The 25,795-nt window shown below is 43.0% G+C and overlaps 1 protein-coding gene and 1 pseudogene across 5 annotated transcripts in view; both read right to left on the bottom strand.

Moving 5' to 3' along the window:
- RNF213 (ring finger protein 213) overlaps positions 1 to 25,795 on the bottom strand; it is a 218,750-nt gene that overhangs the window by 130,836 nt on the left and 62,119 nt on the right. For all 5 annotated transcript variants that reach the window (XM_083181465.1, XM_083181462.1, XM_083181466.1 and 2 more), the window contains one exon: positions 3,981 to 4,170. In XM_083181465.1, coding sequence (XP_083037591.1) covers positions 3,981 to 4,170 — 190 coding nt within the window. The remainder of the gene's footprint in view (positions 1 to 3,980; positions 4,171 to 25,795) is intronic.
- Positions 12,238 to 12,355, bottom strand: LOC146076098 (5S ribosomal RNA; annotated as a pseudogene).

Raw genomic sequence — 25,795 nt, forward strand, 5'->3', positions numbered from 1 at the left:
ATTAACTAACCAGCCACGCTGCTGCCACATAACTTCCATTCTCTACTCCCTTCACTGGCTACCTGTAAAATGGCAAATTGTTTTCAAGATTGGATTACCCATTTTCAAGGCCCTACAGTAGGAGCAAGTTTCATCTTTGCTCCTTTGACCATGGCTAGCCATGGCTATTCTATTGTTCTCCGCTGCAATACAATACGTATTGCAGCGGAGAACAATAGAATAGCCATGGCTAGCCATTGCCAAAGGAGCAAAGATGAAACTTGCTCCTACTGTACATTACCAAGGCCCAAAGTACCTGCAGCAGCTGCCGATTCCTTACTCTCCTACTCGATTACTACGATCGGTTGAAGGAGGACTACTAACAGTACCCAGAATTTCCCTGAGTTCATCTGAGGGTCGAGCTTTCAACTTTGTTGCTCCAACTCTATGGAACTTTTCCTCGCACAGTGCGAGAAGCCCCCACTGTAGAATCCTTTAAAAATAGACTAAAAACTTATCTATTTACTCAAGCATTTCACGGACATCCACTGTTAAGCTTGTTTTGTATTTTGAGCTGTAAAGACAATGGTAAAACACTTTGAGTCATATTGGGAGAAAAGTGCTATATAAATACCATTATTATTATTATTATACACAGTAAGATTTTGGCTATGTACGATTTTGACAGTGCGATAGCCCTTGAAGTCCTCAGAGCCCAGAACCATATACTGTAATATTGACAGTTGCTGATTTTTATTTCCCTATATTGGCTGGTGAGTATCTGGATGTATGCAGTGGTGTGCTATACATTTCCAGTATGTAGTGAATTAATGTAATTATGCTCTTCTTATTTAAAGGGTGCCTTACTTTCAGTTCGTCCTCAATTTTTTTGTCAATTTCCATAGTCGCTGATTTTTATTTCCCTTTATTGACGGGTGAGTGTGTTTGTACTGTATGTATGCAGTAAGAAACATACCAACAAAATCCCACAGAGACAAAAAGATCAAATAACATACAGGAATAAGTAATATTTGAATGCACATAAGATAATATATGTATAGAGAAAAATGAGACAATACTGACTCCCTTTACCACTATAAATGTAACGTATTTGCCCGAAGGCACCATCCAGGCACATATAACAACAGGAGAAAGTGGAGCACAGTTACAGGGTAATAATTTTGAATGGTACTACAATCCCATAGAGGGGAGACATATCAAAAAATAGTCATCTTTCAGGAGCTCTATCCTAAACCCGCTAACGCTAATAAAGTAAACCACCCCAAAAAAAACAAAGCAAACCTCCCATATAACCCACACCCTGTAAAACCCACCCCCAACTAAGGCGTACACCTTTGGCCTTTTAAAAGGTTGTTTTAAGGTTCTCCACTGCATTGGTGGGGGCCTCATGTATTTGCTGGAAATGGTATGTAAGATAGTGGTCCTGTGTGCAACATTCCATAATATTGCTATAAGAAGGCATGTTGCTTTGCCACAACAGGACATCTTGTCACCTCTGGATGAGGAGCCAGGGGTAGGCCTGTTTAAGTGTATTGAGCAAATAGAACATCGAGGACATAATGTTGACATGTTTGGTGCCTTACTTGCTTGATGACATTGAACAATAAGGGTGTTTGATTACTTCATTGTTTAAGGATACATACTGTAGATTTCTTAGGTAAATCGAAAAAAAAAACCTAAACTGATGGTCTGTTTGGGAATGATCGCTACCTTGCATTCAATTTGCACACGTGGTAACCGGTACACACCTGAAGCACCTCCCATTGCCAAAGTCTAGTTACCTCCTCTCCTCTCTTTTTTTTTTTCTTTTTTTATATTAAATGTTTCATTGATTATGAAAGTACTAGGTGATTCATCGCGCCCTACCGGCGCTCTTCACACCAACGTAAAGGGCTGCGCCCCCTTAATTTGTGAACGTTTGTATTGTGTGAAATATGGTTAGAATTGTATGAAAATGCCCTGTATTGCAACTTGAGTTATAGGTGAAATGTGTTAAATAGAGAGCATATGATTTGGAAGGGGGGTGTGTATTGTTTTGTTTAATCAAAAAGTTGTTACAGAGTAAAATGTACATTGATAGTGTGGAGGGTACAGTGACATTTGTGGGTGTGGGGGGGGGGGGTGCGTGCGTGTTGTTGAGGTGTGTGTGTGCAATAGTATAGTAGGGTGTTTTTGAGTCAGCGGCTCCCCACTGGCGGAGGTCACCACACAGGAAAACAGGAGGCTGGGTAGTGATAGGGGTGTGTGGGCATACGGGGGACTAAAGAGGAGGGTGGGGGACACTGTGCAGCTTCTGCCAGTGGGTGAGGGTCCAGCGTGGCAGCACAGGAGTACAGGACGGTGGCCCTGAGTCAGCGTCTCCTCCTACTGGGGGGGAGTTAGGTTGCATGAGAGCAGGAGGCTGGGCTATGAGGCATGAGAGGGGTATGTGGGCAACACAGCGTCAGCGACTCCCCAGTGGTGGAAGTTACAGTTCAGGAGAGCAGGAAGCTGGGTAGTGATAGGGGTGTGTGGGTATGAGGGGGACTAAAGCTTTTGCGCTGGTGCAGAGGAGGGTGGGGGACACTGTGCAGCTTTAGCCAGTGGGTGAGCGTCCAGCATGCCAGCACAGGAGTACAGGACGGTGCCCCTGAGTCAGTGTGCCCCTGAGTCAGTGTGTTCTCCCACCCATTATATCTGACTGAATAGGCCGTTGGTCAATCAGAACTCGGTGGCGGGACTTCCGGGTGTGGGGGGCGGAGCTATGCTCTGTGTCTCGGCACCTTAAAAAATTTTGAAACTTGATCGGTTCTCCTTTGTCATCGATGTAGGGAAACCATCTGGTCCTCCCACATCGATGGCAAAAGTATTCAACATCGGCCATAAGCCATTGATGATTTGAAATCATTGATGGTCGATGGGCATCCCTAGAACTGGAGGAGGGTGGGGGACAGTTTGCAGCTCCCGGCAGTGGGTGAGCGTCTCCTCCCACTGGGAAGGAGTGAGGGTGCATGAGAGCAGGAGGCTGTATAATAGTGGTATGTGGGCAGCACCTGCTTGTGGTGGTACAGAATCCCCCATTCTCACGGGGGTCCGTGAAATGCGGGAGCGGGGTTGCGGGGTCCTCTGGGGGGGTTAATTGCCGGAAGGTGTTCAGGGAGCGCAAATCGCGGGAGGTTGGTCGTGGGGGGGGTGTGAATCGCAGGAAGGGGGGAAAAATTAAGTAAGAAAACATATACATTGGTACCTGCATGTATAACATTGTTAGAAACAAAGCTTAAGGTGCATACACACTGTACAAATTTTTTGACCAATTTCATTGAAAGACATTGATGACCAATTTCTCTTGAACCCAGTGCCCTGGACAAAACATGTTGATGAAAGATGAACGATTAAGCTACAGGCTTTTTTGAAAGATATCTAAATTGAGCTGCATGTACAGTTGATGAAAAACTTTGATGAACAACTGGCGGGTATGCGCATCATCATTCGCTGTATACACACACACACCGAAAGATATTTTGACCAATATCGTTCAGAAGGGCCAAAATGAACTAAATTGGTTTAAAGAAATTGGTGAAAAAAATTGTACAGTGTGTATGCACCTTTACACTGTAAACAAAAGAAAGGGAGATGAAACATAACAGGACAAGACAACACAGACACAGGAGGAGAAATAAAAAAAGACAAGGGGCCACAAAGACCACGCACCAAAGACTGACAACAAATTCAGTTAGGAGGAATCGCCAAGCTCAGGAGAATGAAAAACAGATATATTAACGAGGTCACTATAAATGGTAGGAGGTCCATGTGTTACCTCCTCTTTTGTGTTGTTTATTTTTATTTGTGCAAGTGTGCGATGTAGGAATGGATTTGTGTCCGTTCGCACGTGTGCAAAGTGATAGCTAATACTTGCACATGAGCGTGCAAATGCATACCGTAGTGATCAGGTCTGAATAACCACCTAAAGATGCAGACTGAATCGGAGACCACCTACTAACCTGTTTCTGGTACATTTTTGCTCCCTGAAATTTGAAATTACAGGCTTTTAGAGCACACACAATTGGCACTGGAATTTCCTCCAAAAACTTTGCCATGTGATCAATTGATATCAAGCACAGCCATGACTTGATGATTATCGGGTCTGCCTGCAGCAAGTACTTCTTACTTGTCATCTTTGCAAGAAGATCACTGATATTAAACAAAAAAAAAAGAAAAGAAGAAATGAGTATTAATGATATGCATAAAATAAAAGGACTACATAATTAAAAACTGTAGCAAAAACCATTTAATTAAACTCGACCATTATTATTTCTACAGCATATTCATTTCTCCTACTAACAGCTTTACAAATGTACTGTAAAACTTTTTTTTAAAAAGGACTGCATTGGCCAACTGCTTCCTCTGGAATTGGGTATGGGTCATAGCGTCAACTCAAAGACTCGTATTCAATGCTGTTTGCGAGTGGTGACAGCGAGCAGGGCTTCCTGCTCGCTGTCACCACTCACCCTGACAGCATTCAACACAGCCTCCGCATCCGCCAATTCCCCCTCGCTCCATTTTTTGAGCAAGGGGGAATTGGCGGATGCGGCTCCAGAAGCAGCGAGACTCGCAGCTAAAAACTGCGAGGTTTCTGCAGCAGCAGCCGCCGGTCTCGCTGTTTTGGGAAATTCTCGCCGTCCTGTGATGGCGAGGATTTCCCCAGAATGTTGAATAGAGCGAGCAGCAGGCGCGGGGGTTAAACAGCGAGGATCGCTGGTTTTCAGCAATCCTCGCTGTTTACCCCCTCGTCGGACCCTCGCTGCGGCATTGAATACCCCTCAAAGAAGGTCCACATACATTGGGTTGACCACTCAATGTCGACAGGGCTTGGGTCAACACCTGAAATAAGTAGACTTGGCTAAGGTGGAGACAGGGTCGGATGATGACACAAAGATTTGGTTGACAATGGGAGGGTCGACAGTCAAAACTGTCGACATGAGCTTTATGTTTTTTTGGGCCCGAATGACAACATAGTCAGCATGGACACCGTCTAAGTGTACCCCTGTGCTCGCCATTATATTACAAGAACATATAATAAAATACAACATACTGTGCAATATATTACAACATATAATACACTATAGTATACAGTACAATACACAGTGCACTATGTTATAAAAACATATGTTATACAACATACTGTGCAATATATTACAACAACATATAATATACTATACTATACTGTACAATACAACACACTGTGCACTATGTTCTAAAAACATATTGGTCAGATCTGTGTAGGCTTCTATGTGTAAAAAAATACAAAAAAAATTAAATAAATGTAAAAAAACGGCGTGCAGTCCCCCTGCCCGACAACTATCAGCTCCAGGCTCATTGAGCCTGGTTGTACAGATACTATACAGGTGGGAAAAAAAATGTTAAGTGCCCCCTGTATTTTTAAAACCAGCATCAGGCTTTTTTTTTTTTTGCAACCAGGACCAGGCTCAATGAGCCCGGGGCTGGTAAATGCCAGGTGGGGGGACTGCACACTGTTTTTTTTTATTATTTATTTTTCTACCTTTTTACACATGGAAGCCTGCATAGATCTGACTGATAAGGTGCTGCATTCTGTGCCTTGAACTTCATCACATGCAGAAATTACCAGGTGTTACCTATGAATACCTGGGATACAGCGTCCGCTTCCGGTTTTGGCCGCCCGGTCCGGCGGGCAGCGTGCATGCGGCTTGCTGGCTCAGCTGTGGGCGGCCTGGGGACATGTAGACCCGCCCAGCATGTTACTGTGTGCGGCGCATGGTTAGGTAGGTGGATGTTACTTCCTGAACATGGAAGACTCTGTAGGGCGGAAGTGCGATGTGACCTCACTTCCGCCCAAAGTGCTATATGTGCACACAGTAATGGTCCCCCGGAAACCCTGTTTGGATTATTAGTTCCGCTTGGCCATCCTGAATTAGGAACCTGATGGATTATGGGGTTGTCAGTGTTTATAAGGCGCTTGTAGGCTGCAGGCTGTGTGGGTAGTCTGCAACTGAGAAAAGGTCACGGTGTATGCACCTTCTCCACACAAGCCGGATAACACCCCTTTGAGATAAGCCCGTTGGGTTTATGGGCATTAGAAATTTTATTTTATTTGTTACTAGTTAGGCCTTTTCTATTCTTTCGTGTGCCTGTATCACCTGTGCATAAGAAGGACAGCCAAAAAGAAGTTTGTCTTGTACCTGCATGGCTTGTGATAAAGTATTTGTTAATGCTTCAAAAAAGACATTGTGTGAGGACTGTGAAGTTTCTCATGACAAAGCCACAGAAAAGTCTGATCAATCCAATATGCTCAGACAGCAAATGGACTGCATGAAACAGTCATTTGTTTCAAAGGAGGAGATTCTGCAGTTACAGAATCCCAAATGGTCCAGAGATCAAGCAGGTCTTAGTTAAGAGGGCGAAGGATCCTCAAAAAAAGTAAAGTTTTTTGGAGGATTCCTCCGGTGAAGAATCAGGGGAACTGGAGTAAGACATACGTAAGGTCTTTCAATCTCGACTTGGTGCAGAGTCTGCTTAAAAATATATATAAGTCAATGAATTGCAAGGAGGTATCCTGTATCTCGGAGGACCCATTGTTTGAAGATTGAAGATACTTTTCCAGTACATAAGGTGGTTGAGGAGATGATCTCTAAAGAATTGACAAGAGATAGGGAGGCTGGGCCAGGTTAGATAAAATGCACCCCTTTAAAGATGAAAAGTTCCTTAATTGGTGACTGGTTCTAAAGGTGGATGCTGCGGTGGCAGAGCTGATGCATAGAACCACAATACCATTGGAAGATGGGGCGGCGTTCAAGGACGCAATGGAGAGGAAGATAGAGAATTCTCTCTGGAAATTGCATCTGGCTTTAGCTATGTCCCTTAAATCTAGTGTTGCGATGGGGTCAGTATGCAGAGCCCTGAGACTGGGGGTCCAACCTGCATACTGATATTGAAGATAATATATTGTTTTTAAATTCTATCGGGAGTTTACAGATAATGTAAAAATCAATTGAATAACTGTGTGAATCATCTCTAGATGCAGTGTCCTTCTCAGCCAAGGCTATGGATTACAGCAAGGAGAGCTCTTTGGCTTAAACTATGGAATGCCGATGCAAGTTAAAAGAATAAGCTCACAACCCTGCCATTTGAGGGTAACTTCCTGTTTGGGTCTAAATTAGACTCAATGATTCAAAGAAGTTCAGGAGGAAAATCTGTCCGCTTGCCACAGGACAGAATGAAATATTTTCCCATACCTACCTCTGAGAAGCAGTTCTATAGGGATGCAAAGAGCTACCGTCCAGGTCAGCCTTTTTACATGAGAGGGAATGCTAATATGACCTGTCAGTCCTTTCAGCAGCCCTTTAGAAGGGGTTCAAGATTATGACTATGGCCAACCAGAAAAAGTTTCACGAGTTTCAGGATTGGTTATTTACAGAAGCACAGTTGGACTATCAGGCAAGAGAAAAGCCAATTACTACCGACATAGAGGATTCAATACCTGAGAGTTCTTATAGACACAGATGTTTTCAATTGCATTGTCAAACAAGAGGTGTCTGAGAATTAAAAATTTAGCCCAGTCTCTCTTACAAAAAGAGAGATTTGCTATGATGTTGGGCCTTCAGCTTCTGGGAATGATGGAGTCATGTATTCATATAATCCCTTGGGCACAGTGGTACATGAGGAGTCTGCAATGGCACCTGTTACCATACGTGAGAAGCAGAAGCAACGGTCAGATTTCATTTTTTCTTAGTCACAAAGCAAAAGAATCCCTAAGAGGGTGGACAAGTGGTTTATGAACAAGGTTCTCCAGTCGGAGAAGGCAGTCTCACAACTAAATCCTCAAGGGGCTACCAAAAGCCAGATGTTGATAGCGGTATCAGAGAAGATACAGTAGAAGCTCCAACTCTTAATGAGGCATTATTGGATTTAGTATTAACAAATAACATAGACTTAGTTTCAAACACCAAAGTCATTAAACATCTAGGGAACAGTGACCACAACATGGTTTCACTGGAAATCAACTTCTGTAAACTATATCATAAAGGACCGGCTAAAATACTTAAATTCAGGAAAGCTAACTTCAAGTTATTCAGGGAAGCGCTAAAGAAAGTTGTGTGGAAAGAGGTATTTGAGGGAAAAAATGCAGAGGAGATGTGGGATACATTAAAAAATGTGCTGGAATCTTTAACTAATAAATTCATACCAAATGTCAATAAGGGTAAATTCAATAAAAAAAAGCCATCATGGTTGGATAAAAAAGTTAGTACAGCAATTAATAATAAAATAAGAGCGTTGAAATTCTACAAAAATAACGTAAATGAGGAGGCGTTCAACAAGTACAAAGAATCAAACAAAACTTGTAAAAGGGTAATCAAAGCAGCTAAAAAAGGGAAAATGAAGAGCGCATAGCTACTGAAAGCAAAAACCAACCCCAAGAAGTTTTTCAAGTATATAAATAGTAAGCAAATAATTAAAGAGAACATAGGCCCATTAACCGATATCAATGGTAAAAGTTTTACAGAAGATAAGGGAAAAGCAGAACTGCTAAATGGGTTCTTCTCATCAGTGTTTACTAGGGGAGAGCAGGCAATGGAACGCACATGTACCACAAGCGAGACAAACAAGCCAGATCTCAATATTGATTTCACGCTTGAGGAGATAATATTGAGGCTCAGCAAAATCAAAACAAACAAATCACTAGGGCCAGATGGGATTCATCCTAGGGTACTAATGGAATTAAGGGTGGAACTAGCGACCCCTCTATATTACATTTTTGATAACTCACTATCATCAGGTAAGGTACCAAGAGACTGGAGAATAGCTAAGGTAGTACCAATATTCAAAAAGGGAAAAAAAGGGATGACCCAGCTAACTACAGGCCTGTGAGCTGAAAATCAATAGTGGGTAAAATATTTGAAGGATTTTGAGGGATGGTATCCATGAATATTTAGACCTTCATAGTTTGCTCAGTACTAACCAGCATGGGTTCATGAAAAATCATTCATGCCAGACAAATTTACTAGGCTTCTACGAGGACGTTAGCAAAAAACTTGATAATGGAAACGCTGTAGATGTGATGTTCCTAGATTTTGCTAAATCTTTTGATACAGTACCACACAGGAAGTTGTTAAATAAAATGGAGGACCTAGGATTAGGGGCAAATATCTGTAGATGGGAAGGGAACTGGCTGTGTAATAGAGAACAAAGACTGGTTGTGAACAGTGCAGAATTAAATATGATACCGTTATTAAGTGGGGTGCCACAGGGTTCGGTCCTTGGGCCCATTTTGTTTAACATTTTTATTAACGATATTGGGATGGGGTTACTCAGCAATGTATCCATCTTTGCAGACAACACAAAATTGAGCAGAGTTATTAAACTCACCTGAGGATGTCGCTGCACTTCAAAATGATCTTGACACCCTAGATGAGTGGGCAAAAATGTGGAAGATGAGGTTCAATGTAGATAAATGCAAGGTTATGCACCTTGGGAGACATAATCGGTGTGCTAGTTATAACCTAAGCAGCCAGACGTTGGGTAATTCGGTACTGAAAAAAGATCTGGGAGTCAAAATAGATGAAAAACTGGGGTGTAGTGCTCAATGTCACATGGCAACAAAAAGGCCAACAAAATTCTAGCACGTCTTAAAAGGGGCATGGAAACTAGAGACTCAAAGTTAATTATGCCACTGTACAAACATTGGTTAGACCTCACCTGGAATATGGAGTACAATTCTGGGCCCCACACTATAAGAAGGACATCATAGAATTAGAAAAAATCCCAAAAAGAGCAACAAAACTAATTAGGGGAATGGAGAATTTAAGGTACGAGGAGAGTAATTTGGGCATATTAACACTAGAGAAGAGACGTCTAAGGGGGACATGCTCAACATGTACAAATATATTATGTTCAAACACCCTTTTTACTGCTAGAAAGGAATCTAGGACACGAGGGCACGAGTTTAGATCAGAAGAAAAAAGTTATTTTCGGTCAGAGCAGTCAAACTTTGGAACAATCTTCCTGGGGAGGTGGTGTCAGCGGAGACAATAAATACGTTCAAATTAGGGTTGGATAAACATTTATTGGTTAATAACATCCATGGGTACAATTAGTAATCATAATCTCTCTTTAACAACATACTATACAGCAGGGATAAGATGTTAAAACCTAGGTTGAACTTGATGGATGCAAGTCTTTTTTCAACCTTACCTACTTTGTAACTATGTAACTAAGTAAGATCATGCCATGGGCAGTAGAAAATCTTTAGTCCATCACAGCTGTATATATCCCAGAAAAAACACAATTGCAGACTTTTTAATTCCAAAGGAGATTCTACCAGGAGAATGGGAGCTGTGTACAAAGGTGTAAGAGATAATTGTAACCCGGTTCGGCAAGCCGAAAGTGGACCTGATGGCATGTTATGCCAACAGGAAGGTGAACAACTTTTATTAAAAAAACAGATTAGAAAAGAAAAGAACCACAGGTAGGGCCAAAGCTGCTGTATAGGGAGTGTGTAAATATCCCAAATATGTAAACAAAGAAGAAAAAAAAAAAAATATATATATATATATATATATATATATATATATATATATATCGACAAATATGCACGTATTCAGTTCAAATGGGACAGTATTTATAAAGGTAAGCAATTTATTGATCACAGAGAAAAAAGGTATAATAAAAAATGGGGAAGGTGGGTTTTTACATAAAAAAGAGGATTGCACAATACAAGTGGGATGACGGAAATGTCAGTACGGGATGCAGTTAATATCCCGGCGGTCGGGATCCCGGCGTTCAGAATCCCGACGCCGGAATCCCGACCGCCGAAATGCCGACACATTCTCCCTCCTGGGGTGTCCACGACACCCCTGGAGGGAGAATAAATTAGTGTGCCGAGCGTAGCGAGGCACCGGGCCAGCTGCGTGGCGAGCGCAGCGAGCCCGCAAGGGGGGGGGGCGATCCACGTCCCACCCTTGTCGGCATTTCGGCTGTCGGGATTCTGTACACTGGGATCCCGACCGCCGGGATTCAATACTGAATCCGTCAGTACAGCAGACTGACCAAACTGGGAGAATGCAATATGTATACTATACGATGTTTTCTAAAAACAAGATCACTAAACTAACTGATATAAAAGCAGATAAAATTAATCGGATTTAAAAAGGAAAAAGCAAGAGAAAAAAAAACAAGAGGTCAGCTTATCTTATAGCAGTGCGGTGAGGAGCAGGTGACAGAAGTTATCCCAACATGTTTCGTCCAACAGGACTTCGTCAGGGGTAAGGGACATAATGACTAAGGTTGTATTTATACCAGGGATAGGGTCTTAGACGCCGCCCCCCTCATTAACACTGCTTAATTACACATACTGCATATTTACAAAAAACCGTAAGCAAAAACATATGATGAATGTTGACAGTGGTATCTATTTTGACCACTGTCAGGCTAAGGAAAAAGAGTATTATACGGGCATATAACATGACAGAAAGGTTTGGAGTATGGCAGCTCCGTTTCTAAGGAGCATGACATCACATCCGCCCCACTTCCGCTACACATCCGGCGTTCGTGGAGCGCTTTTGCGCATGTGCGCCCAATTCATATAGCGCTGGAGAGTCCTTCGGCTTCACTTCTATAGGTTCATGTGCGCATGCGCGCTGGGTCTCATACATCAGTTTGTGCACATGCGCGCTTGGTCTCAGGTGCTCTGTGTTGTTCTTTTACGATGTTCTCGTGCGACAGGACTGCGGGGGTTGCCATGGTGATGTTGTTTTGCCTCAGATTCATACTGTGAGCGTAACAGTTCATAGCAGACTTTGCTTGGGGAATCTCATGTCCTGGGATTGCGGAGGGGATTCAGTTAATCGGCATGTACTTCTCAGAGATACAGGAATCGGAGATAGTAGGAAAAAATGAAAAGATAAAAATCATTCCAGACCTTTTATATTAAGTATAAGCAGTTAAATAAATGGGGTACTCCCTATGTTACTAATACGGTGATATGGAAATATAAGTATTTAAGAGGGCATGTGAAAAACAAATATAGGATTAAAAAATATATATATTTTTTACAATGGCTATAGGGCATGTTCCAAATGACACAGTATTTTAGAGATATATGCAAGTTTACACAGAAGGAATGAAAATGATGACAAAAAGAGTGTAATGGAGTATAAATATATTAATTTATTGATTTATTTACATGGGTGAGTACAGCACAAACAAAAAATCTCCGCAGATGTTGTGGTACAGCACCCAATATTCCTGGGAGGTCCCCCTGCCCAGTACTAATCAGGCCCATCACTGCTTAGCTTCCAAGTTCGGATGTGATTGGGCATCCCAGTGTGGTATGGCTGTATGGTTGTTGGTTGGAGATCCATGCATGTGTACTGTTTACACTCGTTTGGTTATATTCAATATAGGCAGACTATATAGGGGCGAAGTGTGAGGCAGTGTAAAGGAGAGTGAAGGATGGTGGAGACAAGTACAGGAGAGGTGGGGTTTCAAGCTAGGATGCCAGGACTGGACTTCCCAGAAGGTCACCCGATCCGGTACTATTCAGCGGAAACCTTGTTACAAATTACTGACCGCTACGGGATCTCTTCTTCTGTTAATTATATGAAGGGTGCTATCTCATAGCTTTCGTTGAAGCCCACTGGGTGTAGGGTATTCAATTCAAAAATCCAATACATCTCTCTACGTGAGAGAAGATTTGATAGGTCCCCTCCTCTCTCTCCAAGGGTGACAAGTTCAATACCCCTGAATGTCAAGTTTTCCTGGTCTGAGTTATGATGCGTGCTGAAATGTTGTGAAACTGCATGTGTCTGTACTTTGTTTTTAATGTTCCTCACATGCTCCTGTATACGGATTTTCAGTGCCCGCTTTGTTTTTCCTATGTAGCGAAGTTCACATGGACATTCCAGCATATAAATCAATGAGGTTGTGTTGCAGTTGATGAACTGTTTAGTCTTGAATTCTTTGGTTTTGTCCTTGTTGAAGAAGTTCTTTCTAGTCTGGTGAAGATATTTACAGATATTACAGTGGCCACATTTGTAGCTACCGGTGAATTTTGGTAGGCCTCTCTGTTGAGTCGATTCTTCTCTCAGCATGCTGGGGGCTAAAAGGTCTTTCAGGTTCTTTTGCTTCCGATACACGATTTGTGATTTTACAGGTAGGGATTCTTTCATGATGGGATCCATCAGTAAGATGTTCCAGTGTTTATTAAGTGCTTCCTTGATGATTCCCTCATGATGATTGTATGTTGTGATCAATTTGACATCTGGTTCTCTATTCGCTTTCAGTTTGTATTCTAGTAGTTTTTTCCTGTCTAATGCTTTCGCTCTCTTGTTAGCTTTCTCCAAGATAGGAGTTGGATATTTCTTCTCCCCGAATCTACTTGAGATGGCTTCAAGTTGTAAATCTCTATCCTCTTCTTTTTTACAGTTGTGGGTAATTCTGTGGTATTGGGAGTAGGGGATGTTATTCTTCCATTTTTGTAGATGTCCACTCTCATAATGTACGTAGCTGTTGGTGTTTTTGGTTATCACATTGTTGGATGTGCCTGTCAGTACTAAGTCTAGAAATTCGATTTCTTTGTCATTTGTGTTTGAGGTGAAAACCAAGTTCAGATCGTTCTCTCCAATGTACTTTAAAAACTCATGAAACCTCTGTTGGGAGACATCCCAGACGATTAAAATGTCATCTATATAACGTTTGAATATAATAATGTTCTGTTTGTATGGATGGTCATTGTAGATGAATCTTCTCTCCCAGTAACCCATTAGCAAGTTTGCAAAACTTGGGGCAAATATTGTGCCCATGGCTGTTCCGCAGATCTGTAAGAAAAAGTCATTTAGAAATTTTAAATAATTGTGTTTCAAGATAAAATTAATGACATCACAAATTAATTTCCTTTGTGCTATGGAGAGAGAGTCATCTTCTTCAAGGAACTCTTTGCATGCCTCGATTCCCACATGGTGTTGGATACATGTGTAAAGTGACTGTACATCTATGGTTGCCCACATGTATCCCTCCTTCCACGTACATTTCTCCATGAGGTTCAGGACCGATGTCGTATCTTTCAGGTAGGACGGTAGGCTGTTCACATGTGGTCGCAAAAAAATATCCGCGTATACGGATAGATGGGACGTCAGAGAATCAATCCCTGCCACTATAGGTCTTCCGGGTGGGTTGTCCATGGATTTATGCACTTTCGGAAGAAAGTAAAAGACTGGAATGGTGGGATTCATGTGTAGTAGGTACTGAAATTCTTCTTTCGTAAGAATACTTTCCCTTAGACCTTGTAGGAGTAAGGGTCTCAGTTCGTCAATGTAGTTTTCTTTTGGATCTTTCTGGAGTTTCATATATGATACATTATCACTTAGAAGACGTTCGGCTTCTGATACGTATGCTGTTCTATCCATGATCACAATGCCTTCCCTTATCTGCTGCTTTGAGGACAATGCTTTCATCCTTTTGTAGTGTCTCCAAGGCTTCTTTTTCTTTTCAAGTGAGGTTTTTGTCTATTGGTTGTAACTCCCTGTTTCCACATAATTCTTGTTTAACCAGTTCGTAGAAAGTGCCAATGTATTGTCCTTTAGATTCGATCGGGTAGAATTTGGACTTATTCTTTAGTCCAGATTTGGAGGTGATGGTCGGATGTTTCATCTTCTTTCCTTAGGAAATGTCTTCTCAGAGGGACAAAAATGACTACGAAAACGATAAGATCAAAAATTGGTCCAGGAGTAATAGACAACCATACATTCCACAACCACCATACAGGAAACAATCAGAAACAACCAAAAAGGGAGCCTGGAACTTAAACTGGGAGAAAAGAAGAAACCATCCTGTCTACACCAATAATCATCCAGGAAAATTACAAACCACCAGTACCGAAAAAGTTAACAAGCATTTTTTATCCCCAGGCCCCAGTACGAAGATGAAAGAGAAATTATTACAGAGAGTTACAGAGAAAGCAACACACGCATCCCCCTTAAAAAAGACAACTAGAAGAAGAAGAGGATGCAGAGGTGGGAGGAAATCGAAACTCACAGAAAAGAAGGAACCTACAATAAAGCCAACTACAAACCATGGCGTCTTTAATTTATCTCAACGTCAACTCACCGAACCGGAACTCACACTACTCAACAAAGGTCTTTCATTTGCCCCCACAAAGGCTCTCAACAAATTTGACACATTCATAGACCTAAATAAGTCTATGTCTATACCTTTCTTTGAATAAAATTTGCTTGTGACACTTCTCCCAGTTATCATCAAATACCTAAATAAGTTTGTCAGACATCTAACTCTGAAAAGACATTTCCTAAGGAAAGAAGATGAAACATCCGACCATCCAACCAACACCTCCAAATCTGGACTAAAGAATAAGTCCAAATTCTATCCGATCGAATCTAAAGGACAATACATTGGCACTTTCTACGAACTGGTTAAATAAGAATTATGTGGAAACAGGGCGTTACAACCAATAGACAAAAACCTCACAAGAAAAGAAAAAGAAGCCTTGGAGACACTACAAAAGGATGAAAGCATGGTCATCAAAGCAGCATATAAGGGGAGAGGCATTGTGATCATGAATAGAACAGCATATGTATCAGAAGCCGAACGTCTTCTAAGTGATAATGTATCATATATGAAACTCCAGAAAGATCCAAAAGAAAACCACATTGACGAACTGAGACCCTTACTCCTACAAGGTCTAAGGGAAAATATTCTTAAGAAAGAAGAAGAATTTCAGTACCTACTACACATAAATCCCACCACTCCAGTCTTTTACTTTCTTCCGAAAGTGCATAAATCCATGGACAACCCACCCGGAAGACCTATAGTGGCAGGGATTGATTCTCTGACGTCCCATCTATCCGAATACGCGGCTATTTTTTTGCGACCACATGTGAACAGCCTACCGTCCTACCTGAAAGATACGACATCGGTCCTGAACCTCATGGAGGAATTTACGTGGAAGGAGGGATACATGTGGGCAACCATAGATGTACAGTCACTTTACACATGTATCCAACACCATGTGGGAATCGAGGCATGCAAAGAGTTCCTTGAAAAAGATGACTCTCTCTCCATAGCACAAAGGAAATTCATCTGATGTCATGAATTTTATCTTGAAACACAGTTATTTTAAATTTCTAAATTTCTTTTACTTACAGGTCTGCGGAACAGCCATGGGCACAATATTTGCCCCAAGTTTTGCAAACTTGCTAATGGGTTACTGGGAGAGAAGATTCATCTACAATGACCATCCATACAAACAGAACATTATTATATTCAAACATTATATAGATGACATTTTAATAGTCTGGGATGGCTCCAAACAGAGGTTTCATGAGTTTTTAAAGTACATTGGAGAGAACGATCTGAACTTGGTTTTCACCTCAAACACAAATGACAAAGAAATCGAATTTCTAGACTTAGTACTGACAGGAACATCCAACAATGTGATAACCAAAAACTTTGTAAAAAAGGTTGACACCAACAGCTACGTACATTATGAGAGTGGACATCTACAAAAATGGAAGAATAACATCCCCTACTCCCAATACCACAGAATTACCTGCAACTGTAAAAAAGAAGAGGATAGAGATTTACAACTTGAAGCCATCTCAAGTAGATTCAGGGAGAAGAAATATCCAACACATATCTTGGAGAAAGCCAAAAAGAGAGCGAAAGCATTAGACAGGAAAAAACTACTAGAATACAAGCTGAAAGAGAATAGAGAACCAGATGTCAAATTTATCACAACATACAATCATCATGAAGGAATCATCAAGGAAGCACTTAATAAACACTGGAACATCTTACTGATGGATCCCATCATGAAAGAATCCCTACCTGTAAAATCACAAATCGTGTATCGGAAGCAAAAGAACCTGAAAGACCTTTTAGCCCCCAGCATGCTGAGAGAAGAATCGACTCAACAGAGAGGCCTACCAAAATGCACCGGTAGCTACAAATGTGGCCACTGTAATATCTGTAAATATCTTCACCAGACTAGAAAGAACTTCTTCAACAAGGACAAAACAAAAGAATTCAAGACTAAACAGTTCATCAACTGCAACACAACCTCCAACATCGGCGGAGATTATTTGTATGTGCTGTACCCACCCATGTAAATAAATCAATAAATTAATATATTTATACTCCATTACACTCTTTTTGTCATCATTTTCATTCCTTCTGTGTAAACTTGCATATATCTCTAAAATACTGTGTCATTTGGAACATGCCCTATAGCCATTGTAAAAAATATATATATTTTTTAATCCTATATTTGTTTTTCACATGCCCTCTTAAATACTTATATTTCCATATCACCGTATTAGTAACTTAGGGAGTACCCCATTTATTTAACTGCTTATACTTAATATACAAGGTCTGGAATGATTTTTATCTTTTCATTTTTTCCTACTATCTCCGATTCCTGTATCTCTGAGAAGTACATGCAGAATAACTGAATCCCCTCCGCAATCCCAGGACATGAGATTCCCCAAGCAAAGTCTGCTATGAACTGTTATGCTCACAGTATGAATCTGAGGCAAAACAACATCACCATGGCAACCCCCGCAGTGCTGTCGCACGAGAACATCGTAAAAGAACAACACAGAGCACCTGAGACCAAGCGCGCATGCGCACAAACTGATGTATGAGACCCAGCGCGCATGAACCTATAGAAGTGAAGCCGAGGGGGGCGTGGCTTGGCAGCCGAGCAGACCGGACGCATCCAGGATCAGCTCCTCCGCTCCGGTACTGAAAACAGCCCAAAATCACCTCTCACCCTCCCCATCCCTGACCCAGGTTGTCCCCCTGCCCGTCTACCTTTCCCCGGACACCGGTGGGACTGCGTCGCGGAGCCGGGAAGCACTTATAAGTGCTCCTGCGGGTTGCGGCCTTCCCACGGGCTAAAGCCGGGACCTCGAGTTGACACCCACGAGTCACCTGCAGCAGATGAGGGGGAGAGGCCCGGGACGATTCCCCAGACATCCGGAGAGACGAGCCCTGGCAGCGACCACACATCCCTGGACAGGGTAAGCTGTGCTGAAGACCCCACGTACCCGCCCGCGGCTGCACCCCACCACCACACAGAGGCGCGAAGAACGGTGCGAGGTCACGTGCCGGCGGCTATCGCGGCCGCACAGACCGGCGGCTGGCGCTGCCGCAAAACACAGGAGATAGTCCAGTAAGGCCTGGGGTCCAGCCATACCCTTCCCTCCGACCTCCCTGCGCTGGTCGACGGGGGAGAGGAGGGGAAAATACTAACGGCCGCCATTTTGGGGATAAACATAGCCAAACTCCCATTCTGTCGCTGCCTCCTACAGGGTCCCACCATAAAGCCAGCACACACAACCCCACCCTGTGTTCTGGAGCTCCCCCCTGCAGGCTCTACCCGCGCATCCTGCACACTCTGTGCCCGGGCACCTGAGACCTACTGAGAGCACCCGGACACCACCCGGGTCAGTGGGCCCTGGTGCTCTGGAGCAATTGTGGGGACACCTCGCACACCTATACCCTATAGAAAACCTTTGGAGGGTGATTATTCATATTGCTCATCTTATTAATCTTATCCTCTACCTTATCTGGACCATTCATACTTGCAGCACCCTGTCTTGCTGAGCCAAAACCTCTATTACCTATATACAGCATCTTGTTATCACTGCTTCCTGGATGCAAAATAGTGCTGCAGAATAACTTACTACTCCAATACAGCACGGCTGCCACCCCTCATCTTACACGGCTATTACAGCCTATCTCTCTCCCGATGTAGGGAGAAGTGCCGTGTATGCTATTTGATGACAATAACATTGCTCCTGCAAAATTAACCTAACATGGTTGATACTGCCACCTACTTCATTGCTCTCCCTATTTGTTTGCTACTTTAAAATGTGACTACAGTTCAACCAGCCTCAGAAGCTAATGCGAATACCTGCTGCACTTTTTGGTGATTGTCATTTCTTCAGTGAAACGTGATTTATCCCCCCTTTTTTTTTTCCTACTACCACCGACTGCGGCCTACACTCACACCTTTGCAACTGCCAGGGCCCCCCACCCATACTCGCTGGGACAGGTGTATGGAAAAATTCCTAGTGCCATACTCCATGTCCACCACAGGTACATCTCGAGCTCCACTTACCGACTCCCAAGGCGGCTACTCATCAGACTCTGACCATTCTATTACCCGCCTATCCTCACAAACCAAAAGGAAAGCTACAAACACACCCAGGGCTTCCAAAATGAAGGCAGCGGATATTGCTGCAGTTATAGGCCCAATGCTAGATGAGAAACTGGCGGGCCTTAAGTCCTCCATCGATTCTACCCTGGCCCAGATCACACAGCATTCTCAACGTCTGGACACTGCCGAACAGAGAATCTCCTCCCTCGAAGATGATCTCCAGGCGGCACAAATCACAGTAGCCTCTCACTCTAAGGAAATCCTTACACTATCCAAAAAATTAGACGACCTGGAGAACAGAAATCGTCGTAACAATTTGCGGGTGGTGGGCATACCCGAGTCGGTTAAGGGACACGAGCTAATAGATCTTCTAGCCTCCTGGATCCCAGAACAACTAGCGCTGGACCTAAAGGGCGTACCCCTGGCGATTGAAAGAGCACACAGAATCGGGCCGGACAGGCCTCACCCTAATGGCAAACCAAGGCCAGTCATCATGCGCATTCTCAACTATGCCGACAAAGCAAAAGTCTTGGAACACTACAGGAAAACGGACAGCATCACATATAAGGGCAACCGCCTTCTCATTTTCCAGGACTTTTCCAACTTGGTGGCATCTAAGCGAAGAGACTTCGCCCCCATATGCAAACATCTTATTGAGTCCAAGATAAAATTTTCACTGCTCTATCCAGCGCGCCTTGGTGTGTTTGGGGATGGCCAGACCCTTTTTTTTGATGACCCCGCAAGTGCCAGGGCTCATTTTTCAATCCCTGAGACCTGAGCAAGAGGTCTGGCACCCCCGGACCCTAGAGGGCCCGCTAATGTCTGCTTTAGTATTTCACCAGTATTTCACCATTACTATTTTACCATTGCAAATACATGTTGCAGTTGATAGGTTCTTCCTTCACTGAGGAGATGAATATTGCTAGTCGCTTGGCATCTGATAGGCGTAGACCTATGACTTTCTTGTGTGTTTTGTTTGTTTCAATGTTATGTTATGTGCCTGCCCGTCTTCTTAGCGGACCCCGTCCCACTGTGGGTTTACCCCTCCCTGCTCGCTGGGACGGAGAGGGGCCCCTTCTTTTGAATATTCACCATTCTAACATGATCCACCCAGCGGGTATTGGCTGATATAACCAGTCAATTACCCCTTTAAATAACATAGGAGAAGACACCCCACTCCTTACTTTTAATGTAATTTCGTGGAATGTAGAGGGGCTTAACCACCCTGTCAAAAGGAAAAAGGTTATGTCACATCTTTCCCGCATGAATCCACATATTGTTTTCCTCCAGGAAACCCATTGGATGGAGGGCTCTCACCCCTCCCTCAAGGCCACATGGCTGGGAGAGTGCATATCGGCATCCTTCACTAACAAAACTAGGGGGGTAGCTATTCTATTTAACAAAAACATTCAATACTCCATAACTAGGAAATGTATTGACCCCGAGGGCAGGTTTATTCTTATTGATTTACTTCTGGGTAATACCCAATATACGATGTTAAATGTTTATGCCCCGACTAACCCTGACGCTTCCTTTTTTGCCATGCTGCTACAGAAACTGCTGTCTTGGGGATGCACCAACCTCATTCTAGGTGGAGATCTCAATACAGTCGTGGACCCATCCATGGACAGATCCGGGGTGAGTACTGGCAGATCTCAAACCTCTCCTGCTCTTCTTTCCTCTCTGTGCTCTCAACTAGGTATTAGTGACCCCTGGCGTATATTTCACCCTACACAACTTGACTTTACGTTCTACTCACACCCACATTCAACACACTCCAGAATAGACTACCTTTTCCTTTCAGATCACCTCCTTCCTAAGGTAACACATACGGCCATACAGGATATTGTAATATCGGATCATGCACCTATACTATTAACCATACAATTAGATTTACCCCAAAATTACACCAAATGTTGGAGGTTTCCCGCACACCTATTCCATTCAGAGGACTTCCTTTTACATCTTAAACAGGCTTGGTCTAACTTTGCCACTGATAATTCAGCACAGGCGGATAACCACCTCATATACTGGACCGCATCGAAGGCGGTTCTCAGGGGCCATATTATGTCCTATGTTCATTCCAAACGGAAAAAATTCACAGCCCAATTACACACCCTTAGTAGCGCGCTCACTCTGGCATATAACACATACAAAAGGTTAGATACCCCAGCTCATAGGGAAGAATACTTAGCGGCAAAACAAATATATGACACCTTCCTCACCGAACAAGCCAAATCCTCACACAACTACTACCGTAACAAATTACACAGATTTGGAAACAAATCCTGAAAAATGCTAGCCAACCTGATGAAGGGACCCCGATCCCGAACATGGGTAAAGACCATTAACAAAGCCGGTGTCCTAATTACTGACCCTAATCAAATATGTAGTGAATTCTCCAACTTTTATACCTCCCTATACTCGCAGGAGCCATATGACACACAGGCAAGTGAGACTTTCTTAGCAGACACAGACCTGCCCAAGCTGACCCAGGAGGAAAGAGACCTCCTGGACCACCTGGTCACGGAAGAGGAGGTGATAGACACCATCAAAGCTTTGCCTAACGGCAAAAGTCCTGGCCCGGATGGATATGGGGCAGAGTTCTATAATTTACTGAAAGGAGACATAGCGCCCCCACACTTACATCACTATACAATCACTTGATAACAACTGGGAAAATGCCACTCCTATTCAATGCAGCCAGAATTATAGTTATACCAAAACCAGGAAAAGATCCCACCTTAATGGGCTCCTACCGCCCAATCTCTCTTTTAAATCAAGACTTCAAAATCTTGACTAAGTTGATGGCCAACCGCCTGCAAAAATGTATGCCTCGCCTGATCTCGCCAGCCCAGTTGGGATTTGTGAAAGGTAGACAATCGGTAATGGGCGTTCGAGCTGCCATAGCAGCAATAACGCATACTCGCCTTCACAACCTCCAAGATAATATACTAATTAACCTAGATGCCGAAAAGGCGTTTGATAAGATCTCTTGGACGCACCTATACGATATATTATCTAGACAACTTTTTGGAGGACCCTTCCGGGGGTTGGTTCAGGCGATGTATGCGTCCCCAACAGCCCAGGTGATGGTGAATGGCATAGCATCCCCGTCCTTCTGTCGGAGCGGGGTACACGGCAGGGGTGTCCCCTCTTGCCCTTACTCTTTAACCTAGCACTGGAACTGCTTATCAGACATATCACCTCCTCCCCTAACCTTGCCGGCATAACAATTGGCAACAGAGAGCTAAGGGTCGTCGCATTCGCGGACGACGTTCTTCTCTTCTTATCTGACCCTAAGCACTCAGTTCCCTGTCTCATAGACATAATTACACGCTTCTCTTCATTTGCTGGCTTCTCCATTAACTTTGCCAAGTCGGAAGCGTTAGCCATCTTTGGACAGATAAGGTCTGATTGGACCATTCCCTTCCCCTTTCAGTGGGCCTCCACATATATCACATATTTAGGCATTGCTCTGCCCCCACATCCACACAACCTATATACATACTGTACAATGTTACACCGGTAATCCACAAAATTCAAACGGAGTTGAATCTGTGGCAAAATCTGCCATTAAATTTATTAGGCAGGTGCAATCTATTCAAAATGGCTAGTTTTCCAAAACTACTTTATGTGATGCAGATGACACCAGTTCTACTTTCTAACTCAGATATATCTTTACTCCACTCCATGCTCACCAAATTTATCTGGAACTCCAAAAGACCCCGAATCAGCCTCTATAAATTGATGCAAACGTCTCAAAGGGGTGGTCTCAATCTGCCTAATATAAAGTACTATAATTTGGCATGTATACTTCGTTTTGCAGTGGACTGGGTGAATGGTACTGCCATTTTCACCGATGCGGCCCTAGACTCACAAATATGTGCTCCCCTCTCGCTTAGTTTTCTCCTACACGCGCGCCCGTCACAACTAAAAGGCCCTCAATTTGACAATCCTCTATTATCCTCCACTATCCACGCCTGGAGATGTGCGAGAAGGTCTCTGGGTCTACAACACTTTTATTCTCTATCCCTCCCATTGGTAGGCAACCTGGAATTCCAAAGGGGTGACACTGGATCCCCATTTGTGGCCTGGCGCTCCCAGGGAATTACTTGTCTACGTCACCTACTTAACACTTCCAACACCCCGCTCACGTTTGAAGAAGCGTCACAACGATTTAACCTCTTGCCTAGTCATGCTTTCCCATACACTCAAGCTATCCACTACCTTAGATCTGTCCTATCCAAGCTCAAACCCCAAGACATCACAAATCCATTAGACTCGGTAATCCGCACTCAAACACATTCCATCTCCACTATATATGGACGCATACGCCCAGAGCTGGACCCTGACACTGACTTGCCGACGCTTAACAAATGGGCTTCACAGTCAACTTCCCTTGACTCTGAGGCCATATTAGACACCTTTTTAATTAACCTTAAACTTATTCCAGCCAGCTCCTATCAGGAAATGTTATACAAAATCTTCCATAGAGCCTATTATTCGCCTAAGCGCTGTTACCTGATGGGTACAGCTGAAAGGTCTGATTGTCCCAAATGCCACACACCAGAAGCCGATATACATCATTGTCTATGGCAATGCTCTCATGTACAGACTTTCTGGCACGCGTTACATAATTATGCTACAACCTCACTTAATTTAACATTCCAATGCACAGATTCTTGGGCACTATTCGGACATATCGCTGACCAATCCGCCATACCTAAAAACGACAAAAAACTGATTGTCCTTCTCTCAGCAGTAGGCAAAAAGGCAATTTTACAACATTTGATGCAATCCTCGCCCCCCTCACTAGACATGGCGACCTCGCGCCTTCTTTTCCTATTCACAATGGACTGGCTGGAGACCTCGCTCCATAAGGAACGCCTGACCCCTAAATTATTTGCCTGTTGGAATAAATTCATCCAAACCTTACCAGCTCGTACCAAGCAGGCTATCCAGGGTTGCTTTCAAAATACATCTTGGTACTCCCTCCAACTCTTACAAAATGCCCCGCCAGTCACCTTCAACTAAACTCACACATATATAGGCCACAACACATTCTACCTCTCCCTCCGCCTCCTTGCCCTTTTCTTTTGCTTCTTTTTATATACTCCATATCTTTAATCCCTCTTCTCCTTGTTGCTTGCGCGCCGATTGGATCTCTCCATGGACGGGTCGACGGTCCGGGACAGTTGCTAGGCAGGTACTTTGATTTGACATCTGGTCACCTACCATGTTAGGGTAGGACCGGGTGGTTTGAATGTTTACATGCTTATAATTGTGTTATGTTTTTTTGTTTTTTTCTCTTCTTCTTGCTTTTATTTTCTTTTATATTATTATTTTTTTCAATTATGTTATATATATTTAGTTATTTTTGATCACTATCTTGATTTAATAACAAAATTGAATGGATGGATGGAGAGTTCATCCCAAACAGTCAGCTGGAAATTTATCGACTGACCTATATATGGCTATATTTACTTGGATACCTTGGGAGAACACTCCACTCTTTATTTACATAGTGAATTGTTTTAAGAGTTATAAAAAAAAAATGTATTCTTGACCCTCACAAATGCTAAGTTACTGTCAGCATCCGTGCCTGGATGTATTGTATTATAGCCCTGTTTTATGAGGTTCAATAAAAATATTTGGAAAAAAGAAGTGAAGCCGAAGGACTCTCCAGCGCTATATGAATTGGGCGCACATGCGCAAAAGCGCTCCACGAACGCCGGATGTGTGGCGGAAGTGGGGCGGATGTGATGTCACGCTCCTTAGAAACGGAGCTGCCACACTCCAAACCTTTCTGTCATGTTATATGCCCGTATAACACTCTTTTTGCTTAGCCTGATAGTGGTCAAAATAGATACCACTGTCAACATTCATCATATGTTTTTGCTTACGGTTTTTTGTAAATATGCAGTATGTGTAATTAAGCAGTGTTAATGAGGGGGGCGGCGTCTAAGACCCTATCCCTGGTATAAATACAACCTTAGTCATTATGTCCCTTACCCCTGACGAAGTCCTGTTGGACGAAACATGTTGGGATAACTTCTGTCACCTGCTCCTCACCGCACTGCTATAAGATAAGCTGACCTCTTGTTTTTTTTTCTCTTGCTTTTTCCTTTTTAAATCCGATTAATTTTATCTGCTTTTATATTGGTTAGTTTAGTGATCTTGTTTTTAGAAAACAGCGTATAGTATACATATTGCATTCTCCCAGTTTGGTCAGTCTGCTGTACTGACATTTCCCTCATCCCACTTGTATTGTGCAATATAATTTTTATCCCTCTTTTTTATGTAAAAACCCCCCTTCCCCATTTTTTTATTATACCTTTTTTCTCTGTGATCAATAAATTGCTTACCTTTATTAATACTGTCCCATGTGAACTGAATACGTGCATATTTGTCGCTATCTAAGTCCAAAACCAAGCTTTTCCCAAAACTACCCTTTGAACGGCACACCACTGTTCCTGGACTGAGCTGACACCCCACACAATCAAAATGGATTGCATTATATGGGACCTGACCTTCGTGCACGATTACCTGTCTAATCTTCTTGGCGCACATCTCACTTAAATCTATTCTTTCCACATATATAAA

This window comes from Crinia signifera, chromosome 4, assembly GCF_055691185.1.
Source record: "Crinia signifera chromosome 4, ASM5569118v1, whole genome shotgun sequence".
Classification (NCBI taxonomy): Eukaryota; Metazoa; Chordata; class Amphibia; order Anura; family Myobatrachidae; genus Crinia; species Crinia signifera.